The following is a 27,122-nucleotide window of genomic DNA, read 5'->3' as shown; positions in this document are numbered from 1 at the left end:
TAATTTTTTTTTAAACTGGTTTCAGAGCCGGGCAGTTTAATTTAGGAAATGCTGATACTGTCAGTGAAGCTTTAATTTTCTGCCCTTCTGCATATACGTTGAGTATTTTTTTTTCCATGATAATCATCCTTCAACATACTTGATGTTAAGAGACTGGAAAAACGTATTACCTAAATACTTGATGACCTATGTGAAACATTCTTCTGCAGCTTCTGACTCATTTATAAAAAGGAATTCTACTTGCTACCATGACTACAGTCCCTAGCAGCATTGCAGTTAAGAGGTCTGTCACTGGTAATCAATCCTATTTGTGGATATTTATTCCCATTATAATACTGCTTTGGAGAGTGAACTGGTTTTAGTTTTAAAATGTACACATCTGTAATCATCTGCAGCATTTTAAAAAATGTAATGTGACAAGTTGTACATTTCCATTCCTAATATATATCCATCCCTCCAATGTATGCTTTTAACAGCTGTGGAAAATGAAATACAAAATGAAGTGAAAATCGCAGTGTAGATTAATATGATAGGTACATTTTGTGCACCATGTCTTTATGAGTCTTTGCTACTTTGACTTATTGCTACATTAAACTACAAGGAGTAGTAAGGGAACTGAACCTCAACATTATAGTAAAAGTAATAATAATGGTTTAAATTAGGGTGAGAAAAGTCAGGTTTGACTCTTTATTCCATCTTGAACTGATTCCAGTGTGCTGAAACAAAATGAACATAGATACAGCAAATATAAGTATTGCATCTGAAAGGATGGGTGCACATTGGTGTCACTTCATAAGTAAATGCTTCTATCTAATATTGATAGATGCTGTAAGGAGTGTTCCTGTAAGGTTATTAGTCAAATTCCTGAATTCATTCAAAATAGAATCAGGCTGGACTGTTATGAGTAAACATGAGTCAACATTTCAACTTAACAGCTTAATTCTAATGTTGCACTACACTTTTAAGATGAAAGTTCCAGGAACTAATATCTGCATCTAACTTACACGACATAGGCCAAACTTCTTCACTTTGTGTCTCAGTATAATACCTGTATGTACTTTTAAAATTCTGATATGAAAAAGGTGATTGAAATGCAGTTATTAGAATATAATATATTTTATGACATTAATGAAATAAAATTAACATCCTATGAAACACATGGAAGTAATATTTATCTGTGGAGGTTAATAGAATGTTTGCACCTTTCCAGACAACTGAATTCAGACTACCTAGCTGATTAAAATAGCAAATTCTCCAAATCGGTAGTATAAATCAAACTGCAGTCATCTGTATAGTAAATTGCATTTTTCTTGGCCATAAGAGACTTGAGCCACTGTCTCTAGTCCAGCATTATGTATCATAAGTATTAAATGCATTTTCTGAACTAGGAAAGGATTTTTGGGGTGATTTGTCTTATTGGATCAACTGAATGGTTGAGATAAAGTTAAACGAGCTTTGTGCTTTTAAAATGAATCTTTTATTTTCTTTTAGATGGATCACAGATACAATGAATTCAAGCTCCGGGCAATTATGTCTGAGCATAAGAAGACAATTACAGCCATATCTTGGTGTCCCCATAACTCTGATGTATTTGCAAGTGCCAGTGCAGATAACCTAGTGATCATTTGGAATGTAGCTGAACAAAAAGCTGTTGCAAAACTGGACAATACAAAAGGTACTTGAAATAGTTTATTTAACATAACTTTTTCTCTTACTATTTTAGAGTTTGTAGCCTTGTGAGTATTTCTAAAGTCAGTGATTCTCAACCAGGGTGCTGCAGTACCTTAGGGTGCCTTGAGATCTATTCAAGGGTGCCTCTTAGTGCCATGCAATCTTAGTACCATTAGGTGAGCAAACATGAATCACAGGATAAACCTAGAGATTTCAAATCATAATGTATAGTGTTAAAAACATTCTGACAAGTTGTAGTCTTTTTGAATTCCTTGCAACAGATCAAGTTCCTTGCTCTATTTTTCTCTTGGCCAAAAAAAAAAATGAAATTGAAGAGCTGACATTTTTCTAAGGGGAAATTTTTCCAATTTTCTAGTCCAACAAGGGGTGTCTTAAGTTTAAAAAGGTTGAGAACCTCTGCTGTAAGTGATTGGAAAACATTTTCAGAAGTTACAGAACATGAAGTTCTTTATCCTCACTGCTGCTCATGTAGAAAATAATAAAATTAAGTTGTTTCATTAGATTGTTGTAAACAGTAAGGATTGAGGCATAAGCAGTCTTAGAGACGATGAGGGTAAAGATATTATATAGTTCAAGGTGTTATACAGTTCAAGGTCACAAATCATACGAAAGCACTAGGCACAAGCAAGGAAATCTATATTGATTCAGCCTTTGTAATAATAAGAAAAAAAATAACTTTGATTCAAGATATGGTAAAAAAACAGATAGTATGTATTTATTTTAAGAACCGGTTCACCAATCTTAAGTAATTACCAGAGTCCATGACCAAATTTAAAACAGAAGGTGATTATATTTCATTTTTTGGATCTCTGGTCTTGCTAATTTTATTTTAAGAATTAATTTTGGACTTAACTTTGCTATTACTTTAACTTTACTCGTATTGCATCTCTTAGATATTGCTAAAAATAGAACAGCCTGGAAAAGTAAATTATGGACATTATTTGACTGCGCTCTGCAATCATGCTTTTATATAATGACATGGGATATTGAAGCACTGGAGATGAAAATATCCAAATTTTGTTTTGGTTCAATTTTCTACCCTTTTTTATTTCTGGATTTCAGTGGTTTAAAGTTCATGTGGGGCTTTTTGTTTGTTTTGTTTGGTTTGGTTTTTATTGTATAGTTGGCTGATAAATATTTTATTATAAGGTAAGAAACTGAATAAATGTGAACATTCTGTTTCCACTTTCATATGAATAATTCTCTTTGGCACTAATTAAAATTTAAGATATAACATAATATTCCCATGTCGTATTTCTTAAATTATTTTCACCCTCTGAATTTGAGTCTGGTATCTTTTAACTGAGTGCTCAAATACTCATAAAGAAAGGTCAACAGCTTTGTAATATGAATGTTAGTAATGGATGAAAAACATTATTGTCAGTATATTGAATTTCTAGTACTAATTCTCACAGGATGCTTTTTAAAAAAATTTCAGGAGTTCCTGCTTCACTTAGCTGGTGCTGGAATGCAGGTGATGCAGTTGCATTTGTCTCCCATAGAGGCCCATTGTATATGTGGACTATCTCAGGACCAGACAGTGGGGTAACTGTACATAAAGAAGCACATAGCTTTCTTTCAGACATCTGTCTATTTAGGTGGCACCCAAAGAAGAAAGGTAAAGCAGTATTTGGACACACTGACGGAAGTCTTTCTGTATTTCAACCAGGTAATAAGTTGCATGATGAAATAATCATGTTGTTATTACATGTTTTGTTGTTGATGTAGATCTTTAAAAATATCTATGTAGAATATGTTCATAGTATTGTAGTATTTCTGCTCTCCCCCCAAGCAGCACGTGCCCCTGCCCCCTCCCTCACCGCGGGGGTGTTGATCTGCCCCCGCCGTGCCTCTTTCCTCCCCCTCTCCCCTTCCGACTTATTAGCTGGAGGTAGCTCTCCACACTGCCAGCTCTGCTTCATGCTGTACTGCAGCTGCGTGCAGCACAGGCATTCATTGGCCAAATTATCAGCCCCATTGGGCCGATATCTGATATAGACAATTTTCTTTATATTGGTACTGATCCAGTATTGGACCAATGTATTGGTGCACCTCTAATATAAATAGTACAGTACTGTATCACTACATATGTCTTGACTGGATACGTAGAAATATCCTTTGCCATCATTATTCAATAAAGAAAGGTGTCCCTTCACAGTGATCATTCTGTATCTCAGAGTATGTAATTTATATTGTGAGTATCCATGTGTATCTCCATCTCACAGCAGACCTTCAATACTGGGACAGGGTGGATCTCCTCTAAGCCATATGAATTTTGGACAGTAATGTACTTTATCAACAGAATTTTTTTTTAAACTAATTTAAATAATTTGTTTAGATATTGCTTCCATAATGCTGAAAAGCTACGGAAGCATCAGGACAACAAATATATATTTTATTAAGTGTTTATGTAATTAATATCTGTCATGGGTTTAACCAAAATGATTTGAAAATGAAAATGGGAGCAGTAGACATAGAAATTTAGAATTTTCTGTACTATTCAGGAACTTGCAAAGGCAAGTAAAATTCTGGCTCTCAACACTACACATACCATAAGATAAGTTACTAGTTGAAATCTGTGTTATTACTTACTGGGGAAGTCTGGAGGCATAGAACTGACTTTATAGTGCTGTATTTTTATCCCATACAACACTCATCTTTTTCCAGAATTCAGCTGCTGGAAATTGGAGTTCACATTATAAACAAGGAAGTATGGTACCAGCAGTTTCTGCCACTTAAGCTTCTTCTAGGCAAAAGCAAAACTAACTCTGAACAGGATCCGCAGGGAGCAGAAATATAAACAGGCTTGGCTGCCTAGCAGCTACTACTCAGTTACTTAGTACAAGGAAAGATCTATTTCTTTTCTTCATCCTACCTTTCAAAAACAAGGTGCATAGCTTACCTGGAGGTTTATTGTGTGTGATAAAACACGGTAATGCAGAAGTTCACTCTACGGCTTTCCATTTAGAATTGTTTTCCTTTATAAGTGAGATTGTTAATGTGTGAACATGTTTAGTGGGAATAATAAAAGCAAAAACAAAATCCAGCCTCACTACCTGACTGTGCAGTGTCTCTGAGTATAACTAGGCAACAGTTTTTGGTCAAAACCATTTTTTTCCACTGAAAATTTCAGATTCAAGTTTCATAGACATCATCATAGATTTCATAGACATCAGGGCTGGAAGGGACCTCGGGAGATCGAGTACAGCCCCCTGCCCAAAGGGCAGGAAGTCAGCTGGGGTCATAGGATCCCAGCAAGATAAGCATCCAATTTACTCTTGAAGGTGTTCAATGTAGGTGCTTGAACCACCTCCGCTGGCAGACTGTTCCAGACCTTGGGGGCTCGGACAGTAAAGAAATTCTTCCTTATGTCCAGCCTGAAATGGTCTTGCAGGAGTTTGTGACCGTTCGACCTCGTCATCCCTTGGGGCGCTCTGGTGAACAAACGTTCCCCCAGATCCTGGTGGTCACCCCTGATAAACTTATAGGTGGCCATCAGATCACCCCTGAGCCTACGCTTTTCCAGGCTAAAGAGTCCCATGTCTCTCAGCCTATCATCATAAGATCTGTTTTCCTGACCTCTGATCATGAGCGTGGCTCTCCTCTGGAGTCTCTCAAGCTTCTCCACATCCTTTTTGAATTGTGGAGCCCAAAACTGGACGCAGTACTCCAGCTGCGGCCTCACCAAGGCCGAGTACAAAGGGAGAATGACGTCCTGGGATTTGCTCGAGAAGCATCTATTGATGCAAGCCAGCGTTTTGGTTGCTTTACTAGCCGCAGCATCGCATTGCAGGCTCATGTTCATCTTTTGGTCAATGATGACCCCCAAGTCTCTTTCTTCTGTAGTGCTATCCATCATAGCACTGCCGAGCCTATAAGGATGCTGCAGGTTTTTCCTCCCGAGGTGGAGAACCTTGCATTTTTCGGTGTTAAACACCATCAGGTTCTTGTCTGCCCATTTGCTGAGCTTGTCCAGGTCAGCCTGGATCACCCGCCTATCTTCTGGCGTGGATGCTTTGCCCCAAAGTTTGGTATCATCGGCGAACTTGGCCAGTCCACTCCTGACTCAAGTGAAGCAAAACATTTCATTAAATTGTGTTTGAAATGATATGAGCAAATTTGGGTAAGAAAAAATCTTGAAAATTGAAGTGGAAACACCTTAGGCTCTCACACTATGTCTTGGTGGCAGCTAGTGCACTGGACTGAGACATGGAAGGTTAGTCCCTACTCTGTATGATTCAAAGTGAACTGGGATGAAAATATTCTGCTCTGAAGCAGATATTTGAATCTGGATCTCTCACACCTTGTACCAGTATCCTAATGACCAGGATGGATAGACACACTCAAGTTTTGATCCAAAATCATTGACACAATTCCATCTTTGTGAAAACATCCAAAAGCTTTGTTTTATTCCAAAGAAAACAAATTCAAAACCTTGAAAGTTTCAACAGTTGCACAAGTCTGATTTATGGAAACTGAAGTGCAGAGTCCCTGGTTGCAAGGTCCAGCCTGAAAAAGTCTGTGATGGCCACCCACAAGCCTCTCAGTCTTGCAGGGAATACACAGCCATTTGTTAGAGGTCAAGACATCTAGGAGACATTCTGATTCACTGCAGTTCCAAGAAGTCTCTGCCACCAAGCCTCAAGTAGGAGCCTCAGCTGTTAAATTAAAGTTGATTCTTTAGTGAAGGAAGGCAACAGAGATCTGAATCAAATCTAGATTGTTAAAATGGAGTGAGAACAAATTAAACTATTGTACCAATGTACTTAAATGCCTCTAAGAATAAACTAAAAGAATGTTGGCTTTAGATCAGAGGTTCCCAACCACCGGGCTGTGGCCTGGTACCGGGCCGTGAAGGGTTGGTTGCCAGGTTGTGGCAGGAACTCATTCGAACACCTGTCTGTCTGTCCAAGTGAGTTGCTACCACTGCCAGCAGTAATGTGCAGGGTAAAAGCTAGGCAGCGGGGCAGCCCCAGGAGGTAGGCAGCCATCTTTGTACACCCTGTTCCACTCCTGTGCCAATCTACAGTATAAAAAAAGTTTGGAAACACTGCTTTAGATGACCACCCACATGCAAAACAAGGTTTAATGCACTTAAATCTCTTTTTGTCTTCTTTATGTGAAATATTCCCTTACCTTAATAGCAGTTGCCCCAAGTTAATTAATGCAAAACAAAGTATGCTCAGTGGAGAAAACACTAAGTAGTAGCATTTAAAAGACACAATAGTATTCTACTAATTAGCCAGTACTGACTCAGCCTTCAATTACACAAGGTTTGATCCTGTTGGATGTCAGGCACCCTCTACTCCTTTCTGTGGAATAGGGATGGGGGGTGTTCAGCACTTTGCAGTATCAGGTCTACAGTGAGGAACAGGAATGATTCCCTTCTGTATTATTTTAATGGCTTAGTCCAGTGACAGGTGAAAGGCTAAATTCAGGTCTGGTTCAAACAGATGCGGTTCTGCTGAGTTCTCCCGCATAAGGGCTGAACTTTGATACTAAGATAAATTGCCATTCCATTCCCCACCTGATGTTTTCAAGCCAAAATATTTATAAGTGTAGGCATTGTTGTTGTTTTTCTTTTTTTAGGATTCATTTTAGTAGCATCAGTTTCCCTTGACTATCATTAAAACTTTGTTTGCAAATAGCAGTAATAAAATGAGATGGATTTTTAACAGTAAATAGTCATCAACTAAAAACCAACCCAATAAGAGAATTCACTTGGTTAAATCTAAATTTACCAAGGTGTGTGGTAAAGATTAGAATACGTCAAAATGGTTTGTAGTGAGATCACTTTAATGATATACTTATTGTGCCCCTGTAGGGTATTCTGGCCCCTTTAGAAGTGGCAGGCAACCCTATTAAAGGCATTCAGCTATGGGGTGTTCGGAGCATCCCACTGAGAGCTTAAAACCCCAGAGGAAAGCTGGGAGGAGGCAACCTGTGAGGAACAGTTTGCAAGGAAAAATGAAGCAGGCTATGGGTCGAACGCTTGCTGCATGGAGGAGCCAGGATGCTGTGCTGGGGCTAAAGCAAAGGGGCTCCCTTCTCAGTTTCTGGGACAGGACAGAATTTTGTTTTGTTTGTTAATTGTTTTGTCTCTTTAAAGACTGCTTTGCTTTAGGCGCCTGCCACAAATTACATTTAAGACCTGATGAACTAGTGAATCACATCTTAAATTGTAACATGGCTGCATGTTAAAACAATTAATGTCATCATAAAACAGGGAGTAAGCCACAAAGTTGTTCCACAGAAATGTGTAAATATTTGTGACTGGTTCCTATCATGTCATTAATTGAATGTACGGCCAGGTGCACCCCAATGGCTGGGAGTACCATGTGACCCCAAGGCTAGAAGCCTACAGCTAATAGGGCTTTCAGCTACGAGAGCACATCATATGTTCCCATAACTAAAGGCACTACACCCAACCATAACAGCTTGCTACTTGCCATGATCCTGGCCTCTTCCTACACTAGCAGTAAGGCATGTTGGTATCTGTTGCATGTTATAATGGCAGGAAGGGAAATTGTGTAAATTGCAAATTGGATCCCATCAGGCCTTTACCTGCACATCTGGCAGGAGCATTAGAAGTCTGGCTAAAGAGCTCCTCAGGAAGCAGACGCTTTTAGAAGTAATCAGGCTAAACTTAAAACCCCTGTAAGAAAGCCATTTTTAACTACATTATTGAAATTCTCAGCCCATTAACAGAGCATAAATAATCCTGCATGGATTAACACATTTACTGTAATAATATTCTCCCCAGCCCTTCTCCAAGTATTTGGAGAGTAGAGCACTATAAACCAGAAATCTAACACATGAGTCTCTTGTCAAGATTGCAGTGCTAACATGATGTATGAAACCAAGCAGGGGTGGAACCAGAAGGGTGTGGTTTCACCCCTGTTGGTTGTGCCACGCATGTGTAGTGAGCGCTTTGAGCAAATTAGCTCATCACTGGGGGTGGGCAGCAGATGTAGAGGAAGGTTGTTCCTGGCCAGGGCAGCATTAGCTGTCCACAGAGACATCCCTTTCTGGTGCCACCATGGGCATACCATCTGTTGCTCCTGCTCCTGTTGCCATCACTGAAGCTGGAACTGCTAGTGCTGTGGGTTCAGCAGCTGTTGCTGCTGCCACAGTCATGGGGGCACCAGTGGCAGCTGCTGCTGCTTCTACAGGGGCACCAGCTCTTGCCATTCCTGCTACAGAGCCAGCAACATCAGTCCCCACTGCTGTGATAATGGCAGAAGGATCTCAGCAGCTAATTGAGGCTGTCAAGGACCCAGCTGTTCTTCATCCCTCCAGCAGGAGACCCCTTGTGCTACATGTAACTGGACCCATGTTACATGTAATGCTGGTGCCCTTTTTTGTAGCACCACAGTGTGCTTGTCTGTAATGTATCCACAACCTGAAGTAGCTCGTGTAATGTATAGATTTAAAGGAGTGCACATAGGAGAGATCATTTCATAATAAAATAATCCAAAAAGAAGTCACAAGAATTTTAAGCCACAATTAGAATATGTGGAAGATGAATGAGGGAGTTGAAAGTTTATGAAATCTTGCTGGTTCTTTTATATAGCTGTGTAGATTTGAAAAGGAAATTCCCCAAGTAAATAGACAGGCTGTCTGCCCGACAAAATTGGTTGGTTATACTAGGTGTAAAGCAGTTCTACGAATTTCTAGAGGGTGCCTACAGTCTGAAAGGTGGTGTTCTGTAAGGTATTTTAATTTATTCAGTTCAGTTCAGTTCAGCTGTTTTACACAGGGTATTTTATATTCAATAAAGGAAATTTTCAGAACCCATCAGGGAATACTTGCTGTTAAGTACTTAGTAAAGTAGGATTTTTCTATACCAAATCAGATCTTTGGTTTACTAAATTAATCTTATGTATCTTTCTATGCCATCTGAAGAAGATCTCCCTTAAATACAGGCATTAAGGGAAGAGTTGGGTTCCTAACTTGCTTAAAGATTAGCTGAAGCAGGAATTTGACCGAGGAGTGGATAAACTAATGGATGTTTATTTGTTACATTCATTTATACAACTCCTTGCTATTATCCAGTCTCAAATATCTGTTTTCCCAAACAACTGCAGCAAGGATTAGTGTTTTTGTACCCCCAGAAACAGTGTACACTACTAACCAAATTCATGTACTAAATTATGGTGTGAAGTATTTTCATATTAATAAAAAGAATGTTTTTTAGCAAACAGACATTTGAGTTAAGTATTTTAATGTCAATGGAAGTAGTTTATTTTTGTTCTGTATCAATCATTAAACAAATTACATCTCTTTGATTACCTAATGTGTCAAAATGTGACAAATTAATGGCATTCCTTCTTATCAAACTTGAAAGGTAAGTAAAGACTGAATAATATTAGAGAGAATGAATTTAGCATGTCTAGAAAAGTAGAATTTTTTTATAGTAAACGGCCACTTCAAAAACAACAGATGGTGTTACTACCTTTGTCCTGGCACTGTTTTTCTAATATCAAAATTCAGTGCCAGCTCAGCATAAAAAAACAAAAGTGTGTCATAAACATCATAACAGAGCTCATTTGGTTCACTCCAGGGATCAATGAGTGAAATTTAATGGCCTGTGGAATACAGGAGGTCAGACTACATGATGTAATAGTCTCTTCTGACTTTACATTCTGTAGGTATATGTGTATGCATGCAGTTTGTCTAGAGAAGAGAAGACTAAAAGGGAATTTAATAGCAGCCTTCAACTACCTGAAGTGGGGTTTGAAAGAGAATGGAGCTAGACTGTTCTTAGTGGTGGCAGATGACTGAACAAAGAGCAACGGTCTCAAGTTGCAGCAAGGGAACTTTAGGTTAGATATTAGGAAGCATTTTCCACTAGAATGGTAGTAAAACATTGGAACAGGTTACCCAGAGAGGTGATGGAAGATCCATCCTTGGGGGGATTTCAGAACCCGGCTATACAAAATTTTGGCCGGGATGATCTAGTTAGGGATAGTCCTGCTTTGAGCAGGGCGTTTGACTAGATGGCCTCCTGAGGTCCCTTCCAACCTGAACTTTCTATGATTCTATTCAATCTCTACCCAATCCTGGTTTGGAAATAATGCAGTCAGTAATACAACTAGTTGTCCATCTAACATTTGGAAAAAAAATACTGTTTTAATTACTTTTGCTTACTGTCCATCTCTTCATTTTATATGTCTATAGCACTCTTTTGTTCATCTGTACTTGATTTATTTGTGTAGATTATTTTTACTTAGAAAGAATTTTTATCCTAGTTCCAGGAAATCTATGAATCTTTATTCAGAGAAGTTACTAGGACTATTTATTTGACTAATGACCACTACAAATAAAGATTTGCAAGATAGATATAGATACTACTTTTTCTACTTTTCTATACCTGTATACGGCCATTCTGTGTATATATATGTGCGTATGCATATGTGTGTTTATATGTATGTGTGTTTGTGTATGTGTATGTATGTATATGTATGTGTGTGCGTATGTATCTGTGTATATATATATGTCCTGCAAATCTTTATTTGTAACTGTCATTAGTCGTCAAATAAATAGTTGACTATATATGATAAAAATATGTATTTGATATCTATCTATCTATCTATAGATATATATAGATATATAGAGATATATATAATGTGTGTGCATGTGTGTTTATGTGAAATATCTGTTGGATTCAGAACCACTTTTTGATGAGTACAGTAGAGAAATTTTGCTGGCTCAAGTAGTGCTGTCTGTGGAACAAGCTACAGAGTATGTCAGGAAAACAGCTCTCTGCCCACCTAAACAGGAAGAAATGAAACATGTATGAAGTTGATGTGATCGTTAATAACTTAAGCAATCTGTTTTTCTTGTGGTTTAAAGGTTCTAAGAGTCAGAAACATGTCCTAAGACCAGAGTCTCTTGAAGGGACAGATGAAGAAGACCCAGTTACAGCCTTGGAATGGGACCCTCTGTCGACTGACTACCTTCTTGTTGCTAATTTACATAATGGCATTCGACTTGTAGATTCTGAATCTCTCTCCTGTATCACTACATTTAATTTTCCCAGTGCAGCAGCCTCAGTTCAGTGCTTAGCCTGGGTTCCTAGTGCACCTGGAATGTTTATAACTGGAGGTAAGCGTTCTTCAAGATATGCAGTTCTTGAATGATTATAAATATCTCGTTCAGTCTCCAAAATTGATTCTTCAAGTTTGATCTTTTCTGTATCTTTGACTTGGATATCCATAGGAACAGAAATTATTTTAACGTACTCTAGGAAAAAATACATAAACCAAGAAAAGGACTGGAAAACCACTCCAGGCAGGTTTAATTTATTTTGTATTGTTCCTTTTCATGAGTACAAATGACCAAAAATTCTTCTATTTAGATTTCAGTTTCAGTAACATTTTCTTAATGACAAGTAGTTTGCATGAGTTTATCAACATAGACTATAGTTGGCTGAGGATAAGAAGTAAGCGTACAATTTCTATGCCATATCCTGCTGCTTCCATTTTTCCTTCTGTTGTTTTTAGGGGTTTTCTCCTTTTTTGTCCTTTCAGAACAACACAGCCCAAGGGAAGTCAGAGTCTAGCTTGAAGGATTGTTGGAGTGATAGTGAGAGTATGAGGGTGAGAGAGTATGTGACACTCTTCATAGATTTACCCACGGGCTATAAATCAGCCAATGCTAGACCCACTGATTAATAAAGTAACAGTTTTGTGAAGTTGACTAAACATATATGTAATATTATTTTAACATGATGGATTTGATTCAATGCTATATTTTTCATTTTTGTTTCTTAGAATATTAATATTGTATTTAGACAAGAGGTTGGTAAATCAAGAAATAAATAAATAGAAAAATTATTTTTTTACATCTCAGATTCTCAGGTCGGTGTGTTACGTATTTGGAATGTATCGCGTACAACACCCATAGACAATTTTAAGCTGAAGAAAACAGGGTTCCATGGGTTACATGTGCTCAGTTCTCCTCCAAGAAAAAAGTGTAAGTATATGTTTTGTTGTCACTGTTTCATAGCCATGAGTACAGATTAAAAGAATATGGGCTCAGCACCTGTTCCAACTTTAAGGTGTCTAAGGCTTTACTGCTGCTAGCCCAAAAAGTAGACATCTTGCCTCAGGTGTGTAATTTCATTCTGCCTGGTGAGATGAATTTCTCACAGTGGGCAGACCTCTTTCACCTTGTACATCCAATTTAATAAATATTGAGGGGGAAGAGGAGGATGGAGAGGAAGTCTCGTCTGCCTTTTGTCAAATTACCTAGTGGCTAAGGCACTTCCCTCCAAATTTGGAGACCAACATCTCCCAGTTTGCCAAGCATACTCCAGCTGTGGACTATACTAGACTAAGAGCACTTTCTATTCCTCATATTGAAAATGGAACCCTTTAGTGGAAAGGAATGCACATAATTGAGGTGAAGAACATGCAAGATGGAACCTGACTGCAGTTCTGCAGAAAAGGTACTTATCTGGAAGATAGTGGGAGAAAGCCCTGGGGTCTGCTCCTTGATTCTACTGTTGTTCCTGTATTTTATCCTATGATTATTTAAAGCAAAAGGCTTTAAAAAAATTGAGAGCAGGAAGCAGAAACAAGGGCTCAACCAATCATCATTGGGTTATAGTATGTTTTATGAGAACCACAAAATCCTATATGCACAGAGTTGCCTTTCTTCTCATTAGCGACCAGAAGGACAGGAAGGAGTGCACTCTCAGCAAGCTTACAGATGATACGAAGCTGAGGGGAGTAGTAGGTATACTGGAGAGTAGGGCTGGGATTCAGAGAGACCTAGACAAATTGGAAGGTTGGACCAAAATAAATCTGTTGAGGTTCAATAAGGACAAGTGAAAAGTCCTGCACGTAGGAAGGAATAATCCCATGCACTGGTCCAACCTAGAGACTGACTAGCTAAGCAGTGGCTGTGCAGAAAAGGCTCTGGGGGGTTACAGTGGACAGTAAGCTGAAGATAAGCCAACAGTAGACCCTTGTGAAGAAGGCTAACAGCATATTGGACTGCATTAGTAGGAGAATTGCTGGTAGATCTAGTGAAGGGATTCTTCTCTCTTCTGCACTGGTGAGACCACATCTGGAGTACTGCACCCAGTTTCATGCCCCTCACTACAGAAAGGATGTGTACAAATCGGAGAGAGTTCAGTGAAGGGGAATGAAAATGGTTAGGTGGCTGGGGCATATGACTTCTGAGGAGAAACTGAGGGAACTGGGCTTATTTAGTCTGGAGAAGAGAATGAGGGGGAAATTTTAATAGCAGCCTTCAGCTACTTTAAGGGTAGTTCCAAAGAGGATGGAGCTAGACTGTTCTTAGTGGTGGCAGATGACAGAGCAAGAAGCAATGGTGTCAAGTTGCAGCAAGAGAAGTTTAGGTTAGATATTAGGAAAAGCTTTCTCACTAGGAGGGTAGAACAGGCTACATAGAGAGGTTGTGATCTCTCCATCCTTCGAGGCATTAGGACCCAGCTAGACAAAGCCTTGGCTGGGATGATCTAGTTGGGGATCGTCCTGCTTTGAGCAGGGGGTTGGACTAGATAACCTCCTGACGTCTCTTCCAACCCTAATTTTCTATGATTCATGAAAACTTTTTACTGGCCAGTAACTAGTGGTGAAATGAATATTACAAGCTGTGATCTCAAATGATGTGACTGCCATTTCTTATACAAATATGAAAATGCAAACAATGATAATGTTTATCTCCTTTCTTTTATAAAGCATTTTCATCACATTCTCCTACTAAAAATCATCATACATCATCTACCAGTGAGGCTGTTCCACCCCCAACCCTAACCCAAAATCAAGCATTTTCTCTTCCTCCTGGCCATGCTGTTTGCTGTTTCATGGATGGTGGAGTAGGGCTTTATGACATGGGAGCCAAGAAATGGGATTTCCTTAGAGATTTGGTATGTTTCATTAGTCTCAGTAATATTTTGCATGATATAATAATTATTAATGAATATAATATCTTTTAACAACAATAATAAATGTTCAAGCATGTAACTTACACTGCAGTGCCCAGCTAAAATAGCTTCTATTAAAAGAAGGATTGAGGTTCTAGAGCAGGGATGGGCAGTTATTCCAGTTGGAAGGCAGCTTAATGAGTTTTAGTCAGCTGTCGAGGGCTGCAACAGTAACCTCTCCCCTTGACAGGTGCCCCATCCCATGGTCACCATCTTGGGAACAGAAGTCCCGCCCCCTAACCCCTGACCTTTGCCACCAGAAGTCCCTCGCCTTGCCCCTGGAAATACTACTTTTGGGAAGGGTTGCCATCTTGGAACAGAAAAAAATGAAATCATATATCATTTGATTAGAAACATCTATTCTAGAAGTCAAACATCTATTATAATGTATTTTCATTTCATTTAAAAAAATTGTCCTGATTTATATGTATTTGCATAGTCTATATAGAAGTGATTGCAGAACAGCTCAAAATGGTCGTACTCTTGTATATTGTGTGTGGGATGTGGTTGGGAGGGTGAGAGTGCATGTATGATGGGGTGTGTGGGGGTGGTATTTGTGAGGGCTGTGGCTGTCTGTGGGGTGGTTTAGGTGAGTTGTGTATGTGTATATGTGGGAGGTTAGGGGGTGTGGGGTGTTTTTGGGGTATGTGGAGGGGTGGGGGGAAACTCCCATACGTTCCCCTCATAGTGCACAGCCCTTACCAGCAGTGGCGTGCAGCACAAGTGCAGTTCTGGGGACTTGTATGCCACTGGGGGAAAGCCCCATGTGATGGACCCAGCTGCCTTCCCTGCTCCCTGCCACCATACGTAGCTCATGCGATTATGCCAGAAGTAGCGCTGTTTCCCAGTGGAGTCCCGTGAGCTGCACTGAGGTGACAGGGAAGGAAGGCAGTGGCTCCACTTTGTGGGGCTTCCCCCGGTGGTGTGCAAGTGCCAGGAGCTGCACGTGAGCCCCGTGCAATAAAGGCAGGCCAGCCTGGTTCTGTTCCTTCATGCCATGTGCAGCTCCCAGATATGGCTAGAACTGCGCACCACCAAGCAGCTGCGCCTGCATGGGCTATGAGCACCCCAAGGGCCCGCTGCCTCTTGCTGCTGCCAGTGGCAGCAGCAGGGGCTGTGTGCCATGGGCTGAAGCATGTGGGGGGGGGGCCCACACCCCCCAGCCTTCCTCATACCCTACATATCTCACCTATACTCTCACACATGCCCTGCCCACCTGAGCTCTGCGCTTCTGCTGCCTTCCTCAGCTCAGGCCCCGGCTCCGCACTCCCATTAGCCCCAGCCCCATGGTCCATGTTCCCACCCAGTTACAGCTTCCCTGTCTGGTGCCCAGAGCAAGCACTGCAGCAGGGACACAGGAGGAGCTGCTGGAGGCCAAGGAAGCCAAGCAGGTTTCCCAGTGGCTGCAGCAGTGGCAGCAACAGCCCCACCTGGAATTTATACATACTGGCTGGGGCTCAGGCCAGGGCCCTCCTGTGCAGGAAGGTGGGAGAAAAGCATGCAGGCTGATGGGGTACAGTTAATTGATGGGTGCCTGTGGGCCAGATGAAACCACCTGATGGGCTGGATCTGGCCCGCGGGCTGTATTTTGCTCACTCCTGTTCTAGAGATCTTAAACAACTGTAAAATGCTGAACTTAATTCTTCCCTGCGGTGTCACTCAGCATTTTCTGACAGCTTTTGTTCCTCTATAATGCAGTTTTTCTTATAATTGAAACACTTCAGCAATTGTTTTATCGGGGAGGCTTCTTAGTTTTAGGCTGTAAATTTCTGATTGAAATGAGAGAGAGCCAACATGACTGCCACATCCCAAAATAGCCAGTAATCCATTTTTTGTCCTGTTGATAAATAAGTGAATAATACATTTTGATGTAGGATTAAAGTTAAAAAAGAGAGAGAATCAGAGTGAAGAAAAAACACTACCATCATGTGTTCTCAGACTTCAGATCTTATCCAGCAATCCAAACGTAAGCCAAACTTCAGTGAGTCTTGTCTGAGGAAGACTAGCAAAATGAGAGCCAATGAATGCATTGTAAATAAAATGCAAAATTAAAATAGGTACTGTATCATGTGTAGAGTGATCATAAAGTTCTGGTCTTTCATAGCCCCTAGAGAGGGCCAGATAGTAGCATAACTGAAGGGCAACAATCAGATCATCAGCCTAGGCGCCACCTGTTTATGTGTAGTGCAAGGGCACAAAAATAACCACTGTTGCCCTCAGCACTGCCATAGCTGGTGTTGCCCCATGTGTTGCAACTGTCCTGTTTTGGCTCTGGGACCAGGAGGGCAGCAAAAAAGGTCAAGCAGCTCCTGCAGGGGAGCCAGGTTACAACCCACATGATGACTACAAGTCTCTGTCCCTCACCTTGCATGATGTACGTTTAAATAATCACAGACAAGGATATGAATCTTCAGAGCAGTTGCATGCAGTGTGGTGATGGAGCATCTCTACTGAGAAATTTTAGAAATGTCATTCTTAGTTTATGCAGCTGCTAGCATTGCAGCAGTCATGGAAACTGTAGTGTACATGACACTTGTGTTTTTATTACCTTGCATTAAGCCTGAATTATGCAACACCACAAGTGGAGTATTACACATTCTGGTAAATTCTAGTGGAAGCTGATCAGTAGTGTAACTGAGGGTGGGCAACCAGGGCATGAGCCCCTGGGGCTGACTGTGGGAGGGACCCCAGAATAGAACCCGGGAAAGGCCGGAGTGGTGACTATTGCTTCAATCCCCCTCCACTGCTATGTGACCACAGCTCCTGCATTAACCATCTCAGAGCTGCCATCTTAACAATTAAGGCTTTTGCAATCATGTTCCACATACAAGCCAGTAGCAGCTGTGAGAGGGTTATCTGATAGCTGTTGCAGCAGTGGCATCACCCATGGGAGAGGGGTAGTGAAGCTGATGGGATGACTGCAGTCCTGCTCTCTGGGGCAGAAGTCTCCAGTCCCTGAGTGAGCTTTTGCTGTGGTAAGGCTGCCTTCCCCTCACTCCTGTTCTCCTGGGCTCAGCATAAACCCCAGCCCTCTCTTCTCAGGGCACAGAAATAGCTAGCTACACCTCCAAGAGATTAACTGTGTATACTTTAGCTTTACCACATCTGGAAAACCTTGGATTCCGGTAGAACTTCACCAACTACAACATATTTTTAATCTTTTTAATGTTTCATTTAGGAACAAGGCTCTGAAGTATAGTTTAAACAAACGTTTGATTATATGTAGGGAAGCTTATTATGTGTATGACTGTTGCATCTATGGTTAGACAAAAGGAAGCAGAAATATGAACTGGAAGCCAGTAAATAAAAGATTGGAATTCTTGTTTGTTGCTTTTGCAGACTGCCTGTTGCTTTTTCTGTTTCCTTGTTTCTGGAAAAGATATGGGACTTGGGAATGTGTGGAGAGATAAAATAATGCTTTGGAACTGTCTCTGCTGCTTTTTTCATTTTTAGTCCACTTTTATGGGAGCATAAGGTGGTCAGCCATTGAGAGCTACACCTTCCAGCTTCCATGTTTCAGTTTTACCTGATTGCTTTCCATAATGGGGTGTTATTTAACCACAGGGCAAGTAGCACGTACATTTGTGGGGGTGGGAGAAGAAACATAAGAATTTAATTTTGATATAGAAATAAATAACTTTGTGTTTTGGAAAGGATAAATAATAGCACCTTGGTCATAATAATAGCTGCTCTCCAAAACCAGTTTTTCCTAAGTTACATTTATGCAACTGCACAAACAATGACTTAGTTAATTTACCCGTTGTATGGTAGAGGTTATGCTTATGTGAGAATTTGACTCATGGTATAAACCAGTGGTGCTTAACCTTTTTGGGCTGTGGAATGAAATCTGTGGCCAGTCCAGAGGCTGGATCAGACCCTGTGCACCAGGATCAAGCTCCACACTGCTTCCAGCCAGCCCCTGTGTACCCAGATCAGGCCCTGTTCCCCTCCAGCATGCTGTCTGGCCCAGAGTTTCCCTATGGGACCTGAAATTTGGCAGACGGGGAGCAGCAATTTATGTTACCACTTGCCCACCACCAGTTTCTGGACCCATGGGGATCTCTGAGGGCCAGTTGGCATAGTTCTGCAGGCCAGATGTGGCCTGCAGGCTGGGGGTTGAGCCACCCTGGTATAAACTATACAGCTGTTATAAAAAGGTTGGAAAGAATGAGAGGAAAGATCCAGAGACCATTATTAAATATTTCTTACTATTAACTGATTAGCTTTATTGTATGGCTCTGTCATAATTGGTTTAGAAAGTCATAACACACTGTATTTTAAAATATTGCATTCAAGTGAAGGTGTGTTGGCTTTTACCATTCTATTTTTTACCATTTTTTTCCCAATTTCTTAAACCTCTGAAATTAATTTGATTTGGCCATAAATTCTACAAACTAAATTAAATGGTGAAAATTGGTTAAGCTTTTTTGAAAATAAACCTTGAAATAAGTGTTTTAACAGTTTAACAGGCTATATCATTCTCTAATTTAACCTATTGGCATTTTGTAATCTTAATGCATAATTTGAGCAATATAGCTAAGTAAAAATCCACATGTAATTGCTTGTAAACTCCTTCATTGAGAATTTGCACATAAAGATATTGTGAAAACTATAGTAAAGACTTAAATATGGCATTAAATCAACAGTACATGTAAGAAAAATACTTTGTTATTAATATGCCAGTATTCATGATTTCCCTATCCTAGGGACATGTTGAGACAATCTTTGACTGCAAATTCAAACCTGATAATCCTGACCTTCTAGCCACAGCGTCCTTTGATGGGACAATAAAAGTATGGGATATCAACACTTTAACAGCAGTTTACACCTCTCCTGGTAATGAAGGAGTCATTTATTCCCTTTCTTGGGCTCCAGGTAAGTGTGTGTAATTTTTAATTTTGAATATTTATTTATATGTTATTGAAATAGTGGGGGTAATTAGCAGCAAAGAAAAAGCAAGTTTTAAGGCAGATATTAAAAAAAATTACTACAAGGATAGTTAAACACAAATTACTTAAGGAAGGTGTGAAAGCTTCTTTGTGTTTTTAAGACAAACATGCATTTGGATCCTAGAGAGCCTCAGAGCAGAGCAGGGGACTAGATAACCTCTTGAGGTCCTTTACAGCCTTACCTTGGTTTGATTTCTATGATTAGAAGTCATTTTCTTGCACAAAAGGGTATTGAACTGATGAATTCAAATTCTTATGTAATTCCTTCATCTTCTCTTGTGGTGCTGCCGACCATCTGTGAGGGACAAATCCTGTCCAGTTTATAGCACCTGCAAAAGATCCTGATCTGACCACAAAAAAGCTTTCCTCTTGCTTCAACGCCTGGGGTGAAGGGTCTTATTTGCCTAGCCCATGTCACACTTCCCAAGAGCAGACACAGCTATTACAGCTTGGCAGTTTGAAGAAGATTTTACTAAAGGGTCATTTCAGTACTTCTTATATAGGTAAAAACAGCCACTGAAATCAGCTGAAGTTTTGTCCACTAGAGGTACTAAGGAGAGGTAGTTAGCTGTTTTAGTCAGTAGTCCGTCAAAAGGTAGGGTAGAGGTGCACTTTTATAGACTAAATAAGATATATACATGCGTATCTGATAGAGATATAAGCTCTAATATGTATCCAGTAATTTAGAGTTCTTAATTAAGCTAAAGTACTCAAATTAAGCAGCCCATTTCAGATAGGGTAAACCAGGGGTTTTCAACTGTTTTGGATCAATATATCCCTGGCGGTTGGATGTGGAACAGGGGGTGGGGGGTGGTGCACAGCCAAAAGCGGAGCATTCCGTGGCCCCCCCGTGTCCAGCTGGGTGGGCTGTACCTGCGTGGGATGGTGCATGGCGACTTCCATACCCGCACACCCGTGCATACCCCCTACGGCCTTTTCAAGTACCCCTGGCATAAGCCATCCCATTGTAGAGTTTAGTAGAGATAAAAGCTCTATTAAAAAGTAGTTAAAATTTTTTTATATTTTGGAATGAACCATGGGGTCAGTGCTCCATAGGGCCACTCCGTACAATAGAATGAACACTGCCTTAAATCTGTAGACTTTTAAAAGGGTGGGACTGGCAGCACTACCACGCTTAATACTTACATTTTCAGTGTGTTTATTCCAGCTTAGACTTTTATTAAATCCTGTGGTATTTAAATGAGGACACCACCTCTAATTTCTTTTTCTGTAAAAACAATAGTTGTTCCTTTTGTTCCCAAAAACTAATACCTTGGGTTTAACAGTGTTGATTTCCAAGCCATTTGAGAGACAATACTTTTGAAAAGCATGTAATAACCTTTGGAGACATACCTAGGCTTATAACATTAATGGTGCGTCATTTTTATAAAACAAGACAGGGATAGAAGCATTCAGTGTTGTGGGTCCATGGAACTCATTTCCTGCTGGCACATGTTTTAGACTATTCAGGAATAGATTAAAAAGTAGAGAACAAGCAAACATCCTTGCCATTCTCTTGTCTTCATTGGAAAACTCCTGGACAGGGCACCACTAATCCCATAACTCACCCTAGATGCTGTATTTGAATAGCAAGCAATGATTAATTGTAAAAGAGCTTTGTTAATTGATGTTACTACCAATTTCTTCCAGTATTTTAACCAGTGTATAGGATGGCTGGGCAATTATTTCAGCCAGCTGGCCACTTAATGAGTTTTGGTGAGCTGTCGAGGGCCTCACACACACAAACTTTCAAAAGATGCCATTTTAACAAATTATAGATAAAAAATATTCTCTGCTAAAAAAAAATGAAGCATCTACTGTAACATGTTTTTTTTTGAGTAGTGTATATATAAATAATTGCATAATAGCTCCAGATAAAGTCTTATTGTGTGTATGGCAGGGGGTATAGAGTGGCATGGGAGGTAGGTATGTGCCAGGGCTACCCACACGGTAGGTCCTGGGAAGCAGCCACAGGTGGGTGGGAGGAGAAAGGCAGGCAGAAGCCGTGTGCAGCAGAGCTCATCCGAGTGTTGTGGTGCAAATGTGATTTCTGTTTTTCTCCCCATCCATCCCGAAGCTGTCCACATGGTGCTTCACATGGGACTGAGACCTACCCACTCCCTCCTGGGGCAGCCTACCCTGCTTCTGCCAACAGCCCTGCCCCAGCCCTGGCTTTAGCCAGTGTGTACAGCTTCCCGGCAGGGCTGCTCCCATTGCTGCCTGAGTACTGCTTGGCTCCAGCCGCCTCCAGCAGCTCCTCCCTGTTCCTCTTTCTTCTGCTGCCCCTGCTGCACCACTCCAGCCAACTTCCACCCTCTTGGCCACCTACAAATGACTGCTCATCCTGTCGGCGGGTGGAGTGGATGGAAGGCAGCTGGCACCTGGAGCTGGAGCCACAGCCCTGTGTGCCGGTGCAAGAGCTGTCCAGCTGCATCTTTCCCCACATCTGGCTGGGTATGTGGTGCCTGGTACATGTCCCCACAGCCACTACTGCTTCCCCACGCTACCTGCTGCTTGGAGTGGTGCAGCAGTGGCAGGAGGAGGAGGAGAAGCAGCTGGAGGTAGAGGGAGATGAGCTGTACCTGGGCAGCTGCAGCAGCAACCAGAGCAACCCTGCCAGGAAGTTGAACGTGCTGGCTGGGATGGGGGTAAGGGTGGTACCATTGGTGGGTGGGAGTGCGGCCTCATGTAGAATGCCACAGGGGAGTCACAGGCCAGATGCAATCAGCTGGTCCTGGCCCATGGGCCATGGTTTTCCCACCCCTGGTCTATGGAGTCAAAAGCTCTCTTGAGATCTATGAAGGCTAAATATACACGATTGTGTACATTTCATATATTTTGATGCCAAATAATACAACACTAAGCAGTGGTGCATGCAAGAATAGCTTTCTCTGAAACTGGCCTGCTCTTCTCCCAGAATTTTCCATGTATATAGATGAGAGTCTCCCAAATATTTTAGCTGGAATACACATAAGACTAATAAGATGGTATGTTGCAGGATCTCTTATCACCATTTTAAAAGATTGGGACTACTATGTTTTGGGACTATGAGTTTGAGACAAATTTAACTTACAAAATTTCCTTCAGCAAACCATCTCACTTCCCTCACCAGGTACATGAGAGCTGTTAAATTTTATTTAAAAAAATGAAACGCGTTTCTCCAGGAATTTGCACATTGGGAATTAAGCTAAACTGTTTTGTCTCTTTGACTAGAATCTGCCAAAAACTTCTATTATTTTTATTTCTCCCTGTGGCTAGCAGGTCCTACCACCCCTCTTTTAATACTGTCTTCTTTCCAGCTTTCTATAATTTAAATTAATCTTTTTATCTGTTGGAAACTGGCACAATCACTTTTAGACTTGTCCTTCAAGGCATCTATTCAGGAGCATTTAGTATTTAGCTGTCTTTATCAACAATTACATAAGGGAAATGAATTAACACACTGTCTTCCTGTTATCCCTTTCTTAATATTTATTCGTGTTGCTTACTCCTCTTGCTAATCACCTTGTTGCATGAAAATTCCAACCATATACATGTGGGAGCTTCCCATTATGGATTCTTTCTGAGTTCTTTTAAAGTTAGGATTCATTATGTTGGAATGTCATTCAAATTGAGCTCATGGGGCAGGGGGGGAGATCATATGTTTTTGATCTTTTGTAATTTCGATATTGAGTATCAGGCAAGGGAGTTCACTAAAATTAATTGGAAGATTGTCCACCAAATCCCCTAGCACCTAAGCTTTGCCTATTCTTTATTCTTAAGCTTTTTCCCCTACCACTTAAGCTTTGCCTATTCTTGACAACATCTGCCTAAATCTCCCACCCCTGATGGCATCTCTGCACTCCACCTCATAGGCCTCCTCTACACATCCAGGTAAAGGCATGATGAGTTCTAATGCGTGTTTTGCACAATTGAGCCTCCTGTCATGCCATGTGTGCATGGCAGGAGGCATGATTATGGGATTACATGTTAGATCCCATCGTGCCTTATTGCTGGCAATCTCAAGCTCCCCCTGCGCTGGCAAGAAGACAGCTCCTGTGACTGGGAGCCCCATATACTCCAGTTAAGGGGCTCCCAGCTGCAAAGGCACCTCGTGCACCCTTGGGACAGAAGGATCCCCCCTGCTGTGATCCTCCCGCCCCAGGGTTTTCACAGACTTCTGGGGTAGGGTGAAGGAGGATCACTGATGGGCACACTTCAGGGACCCAGCTTTTAAAAAGTTACTATCCCATTGTATTTTAATCTCTAATTATCAGACGTTGTGACCATTTATGGAAAGCTAAAAGCACAGTGAACAGTTATCCTGTGCAACATCTAGTCCTTTAGTTGCATTCAGTAGTAGGGACTTGGGAAGGGATTTGTGAACACGTATGCAAATAGTAAGTGTCTACCTCGCACAGTGTTCCCAGAATCAGAAGGGAGAACAGAGCATGAGGCTTTTCCTAGAACTGTTGCTTTTCACTGGGTTCAGTGGTGCCAAATGCTGGGTTTAGGCTGTGAAGATTCACTCTTAATTTGCCCTTGTTGTCACATGGCTATGTAGTCTTTTACATTTTAATACAAGAATTTAATATGACATTTTAAAATGTCTCTGTGACATTGCAGTATGATATCTCATAAATGTCTGTTCTTAAAGGGGATCTGAATTGCATAGCTGGCGCGACATCCAGAAATGGTGGTTTTATTTGGGATGTTCCAAAAGGGAAAATGATAACCCGGTTTAGCGAGGTAAGAAAGTTTTGGTTCGGTCTTTTATATATAAGTTATTGGCTCCCTCTAGTGATAGTATAGATAAATCTGGTTCAGTATTTGCATTTATTAAGGACGTATATAAACTAAATTTACGGTAAGCATATTGTACCCTTGCTCTTATCTCTAGAGCAGGTATTCTTCATTTCTCAGACTGCTTTGGCAGGAGGATAATGAAGTACCAGATGGGCTCTGAAATGTCATTAATTGATTTAGAGAGGTTTCAGAAGTATAACAGATTCTTCCATTTCAGATGTGTGCATGCACATGGCATAACCTCAGAATCTGAATATCAAAATTTAAGATGGTGTTGCAGCTGTCTACTCTCAAACACAAGGTGCAGGCTCAATTTTCAGTCCTGATGTTGGATTCTGTATCAGCAATACAGTATTGGTAGTGCTGTGTTAATTCAGGCATTCAGAATATGTACATATACCCATTTTATACTCTGCATTTGCATTACCAAGAAACTTCACAGAAGCCAGTGAAAGTCCTGAAACACTGGTGTTTTGTGTTCCTGTCATAAAGTCAAGTTTAATAAACTAGATACAGCATTGCGTGTTAACTTCAATTTCCAAGTGATGTCAGTTTGGCCCCGAGTAGGCTTGGGTAGGACACACTACAGTAATCTAATCTTGAGGTGACAAAAACATGATTAATTGTAACAAACTGTATCAGAAACAAAAGGGTGGGATCTCAGCAGACATTGATGGAAAAAGAAGCATGCCTCTGCTCAGGCAACCAGGATCCAGTTCACCAAAAGTAATGCCTGCGTTACAAATCTGTAAATTACAGTAAGTTATCAGCCAGATGCACATTCCACCAGTTTTTCTAAATGCTTTTCTCAGCCAACTTTCTTGGTTTTGTCCAAGGTAGATTTATGATAGCCCTAATGGAAGTTGCAAGTTTATATAAACACAAAGGACTCAATCTTATACACACCCAAACGGCGCATATTCATCCATGTAACTGGTTTTTGGAACTTGTTCACATTTTAGCATTTTGTTTTGCCCTGGGTCTTTTGCATAAGATGTTTCCAGCTTTATGCACTTACCTGGGCAATACCGTTTCAGCAGGCAGCTGCCTGAATGGAACTCAGGCCTACTGAGCATGCTCCAGAGTATATATAAATTACCATGCACAGAGCTGCATGCAATCTCAGGCTGTGTAGAAATGCCGAAAGAAGCTGCAGACGTGCAAAAAAAAAAAAAGTGAAAATGGGTTTGGCCAAAATGTTAATTCTTCAGCTGTGCTCAGTTGTGGCTCTCTGAACCCAGGTACCAGCTCTGTCTTCATTATAAAAGCAGAGCAGGTAGGGAATACTGTTTTGAAGTAGCACTCTTGCCATGCCTCCTTCATGGTCAGTTTGGCTAAGTTTAAGGCTTCTTAGTCAGAAAAAATGAAATGTACAATGCACTTGGAGCAAAAGAGAAATTCTACTAGGAAAGCAAAGCACCACAGAGAAGTCAGTAGATAAGAGAAAAAGGGGTGAATTATTTCTTATTGATAGGTATTTTGCATTTTTTGAAGCATGGAAAGAATGGAATCTTCTGCATTGCCTGGAGTCATAAAGATTCCAAAAGAATAGCAACCTGCAGTGGTGATGGATATTGGTAAGTACCATGTTGAAAATAATCCAGCTTTTGAGCAAGTAAACTTTGATAGCACCATAAATCCATATTTAAGCTACCGATGTATATAACCGTTGTATGTGTTTTGGTTTATGTGTATTACTGTAAAGCCCTGTAGCACTGTAGTAGTATTTGCAGTCATCATGCCGTTTTCTAAGAAAAGTGCAGTATTGTTTATGTTAGGGATATGTGTGTTATTGCCTGAATTACAGATAGGCAGGACCTGGTATGGAATTCTGGTGTAATGTTGTGGTTGTGGAGAGACAAAAGATATGTCCTATAGGACATACTCTTTCTGTGGCATTTCCAATGGCCGTGGCAGATGTTATGCTTAAGATGTGATTAACCAGTTCAATGCATCTTAAGGTATAACCTGGCCACATGTTCAGGCAATTAATGGCACAACAGAAAGTGAAATCAGTCCCAAAGTTATTACACATTGTTACATTTTTTGTGAAATAATTTTGTAGCTGGTTTCCATCTTGCCTTAAAATGAATGTGTGCCAGGGTGAATCATTCCAGGGCTTAAATGGGCACCTTTGCATTCCCTGTGAACCGCCGATCAGCTGATCATTGGCTGACTCCAGAACAACCTGGGGTTTGATGGTGCTGATGATCAGCTGATTTTTGACTGGGAATGACAGTACTGCAACCAGTGCAAACTCTAATGCTGTCCCAAGTATCCAACAATCAGATCATCAGACAGCTTCAGGGGTACTTGAACCGGCTCAGTGGGCCTCTAAAGTCAGCTGACAATCAGCTGATTGTTGAGCAGCTTCCCCAATGAGAGGGACTCTGGGATCATGATCCCAGTCTCCCCCTGCAGGAGATTTCCCCACTGCATGTCTGCAAGCAAGAGGTCTCCCCTATGGGAGCTCTCCTCTCCCAGCTTGCAGATATGCCTCCCTTGTTGGGCTGTAGATATGCATAGTGGGGTAATCCTGCAGAGAACAGGACCCACTCTTGGAGTTTTCCCCCTCTGCAGTTGCAGATGTGCACTGGGGAAATCCCTTGGAGAAGGAATCCCCCATCACGTTTTACTGCCATGGTCTGACATGGGTGCATGTCTCTAATTGGGGAAACTCCCATTTGCAGACACGTGCCACATGTCAGGGTGAAACCCTGAACTTCCTCTGTTACCTA

General features: G+C 40.9%; 1 protein-coding gene across 1 annotated transcript in view; it reads left to right on the top strand.

The window, feature by feature from the left end:
- WDR17 (WD repeat domain 17) overlaps positions 1 to 27,122 on the top strand; it is a 118,797-nt gene that overhangs the window by 51,030 nt on the left and 40,645 nt on the right. The window contains exons 3-10 of the mRNA XM_090036151.1: positions 1,492 to 1,675; positions 3,131 to 3,361; positions 11,548 to 11,799; positions 12,547 to 12,669; positions 14,406 to 14,593; positions 19,357 to 19,525; positions 24,236 to 24,327; positions 25,879 to 25,961. Coding sequence (XP_089892277.1) covers positions 1,492 to 1,675; positions 3,131 to 3,361; positions 11,548 to 11,799; positions 12,547 to 12,669; positions 14,406 to 14,593; positions 19,357 to 19,525; positions 24,236 to 24,327; positions 25,879 to 25,961 — 1,322 coding nt within the window. The remainder of the gene's footprint in view (positions 1 to 1,491; positions 1,676 to 3,130; positions 3,362 to 11,547; positions 11,800 to 12,546; positions 12,670 to 14,405; positions 14,594 to 19,356; positions 19,526 to 24,235; positions 24,328 to 25,878; positions 25,962 to 27,122) is intronic.

This window comes from Crocodylus siamensis, chromosome 2, assembly GCF_052110815.1.
Source record: "Crocodylus siamensis isolate JL-2025a chromosome 2, ASM5211081v1, whole genome shotgun sequence".
In the NCBI taxonomy this organism is placed as follows: Eukaryota; Metazoa; Chordata; order Crocodylia; family Crocodylidae; genus Crocodylus; species Crocodylus siamensis.
The sequence above is the reverse complement of the archived record's forward strand: the minus strand, read 5'-3'. Positions and strand labels throughout refer to the sequence as shown.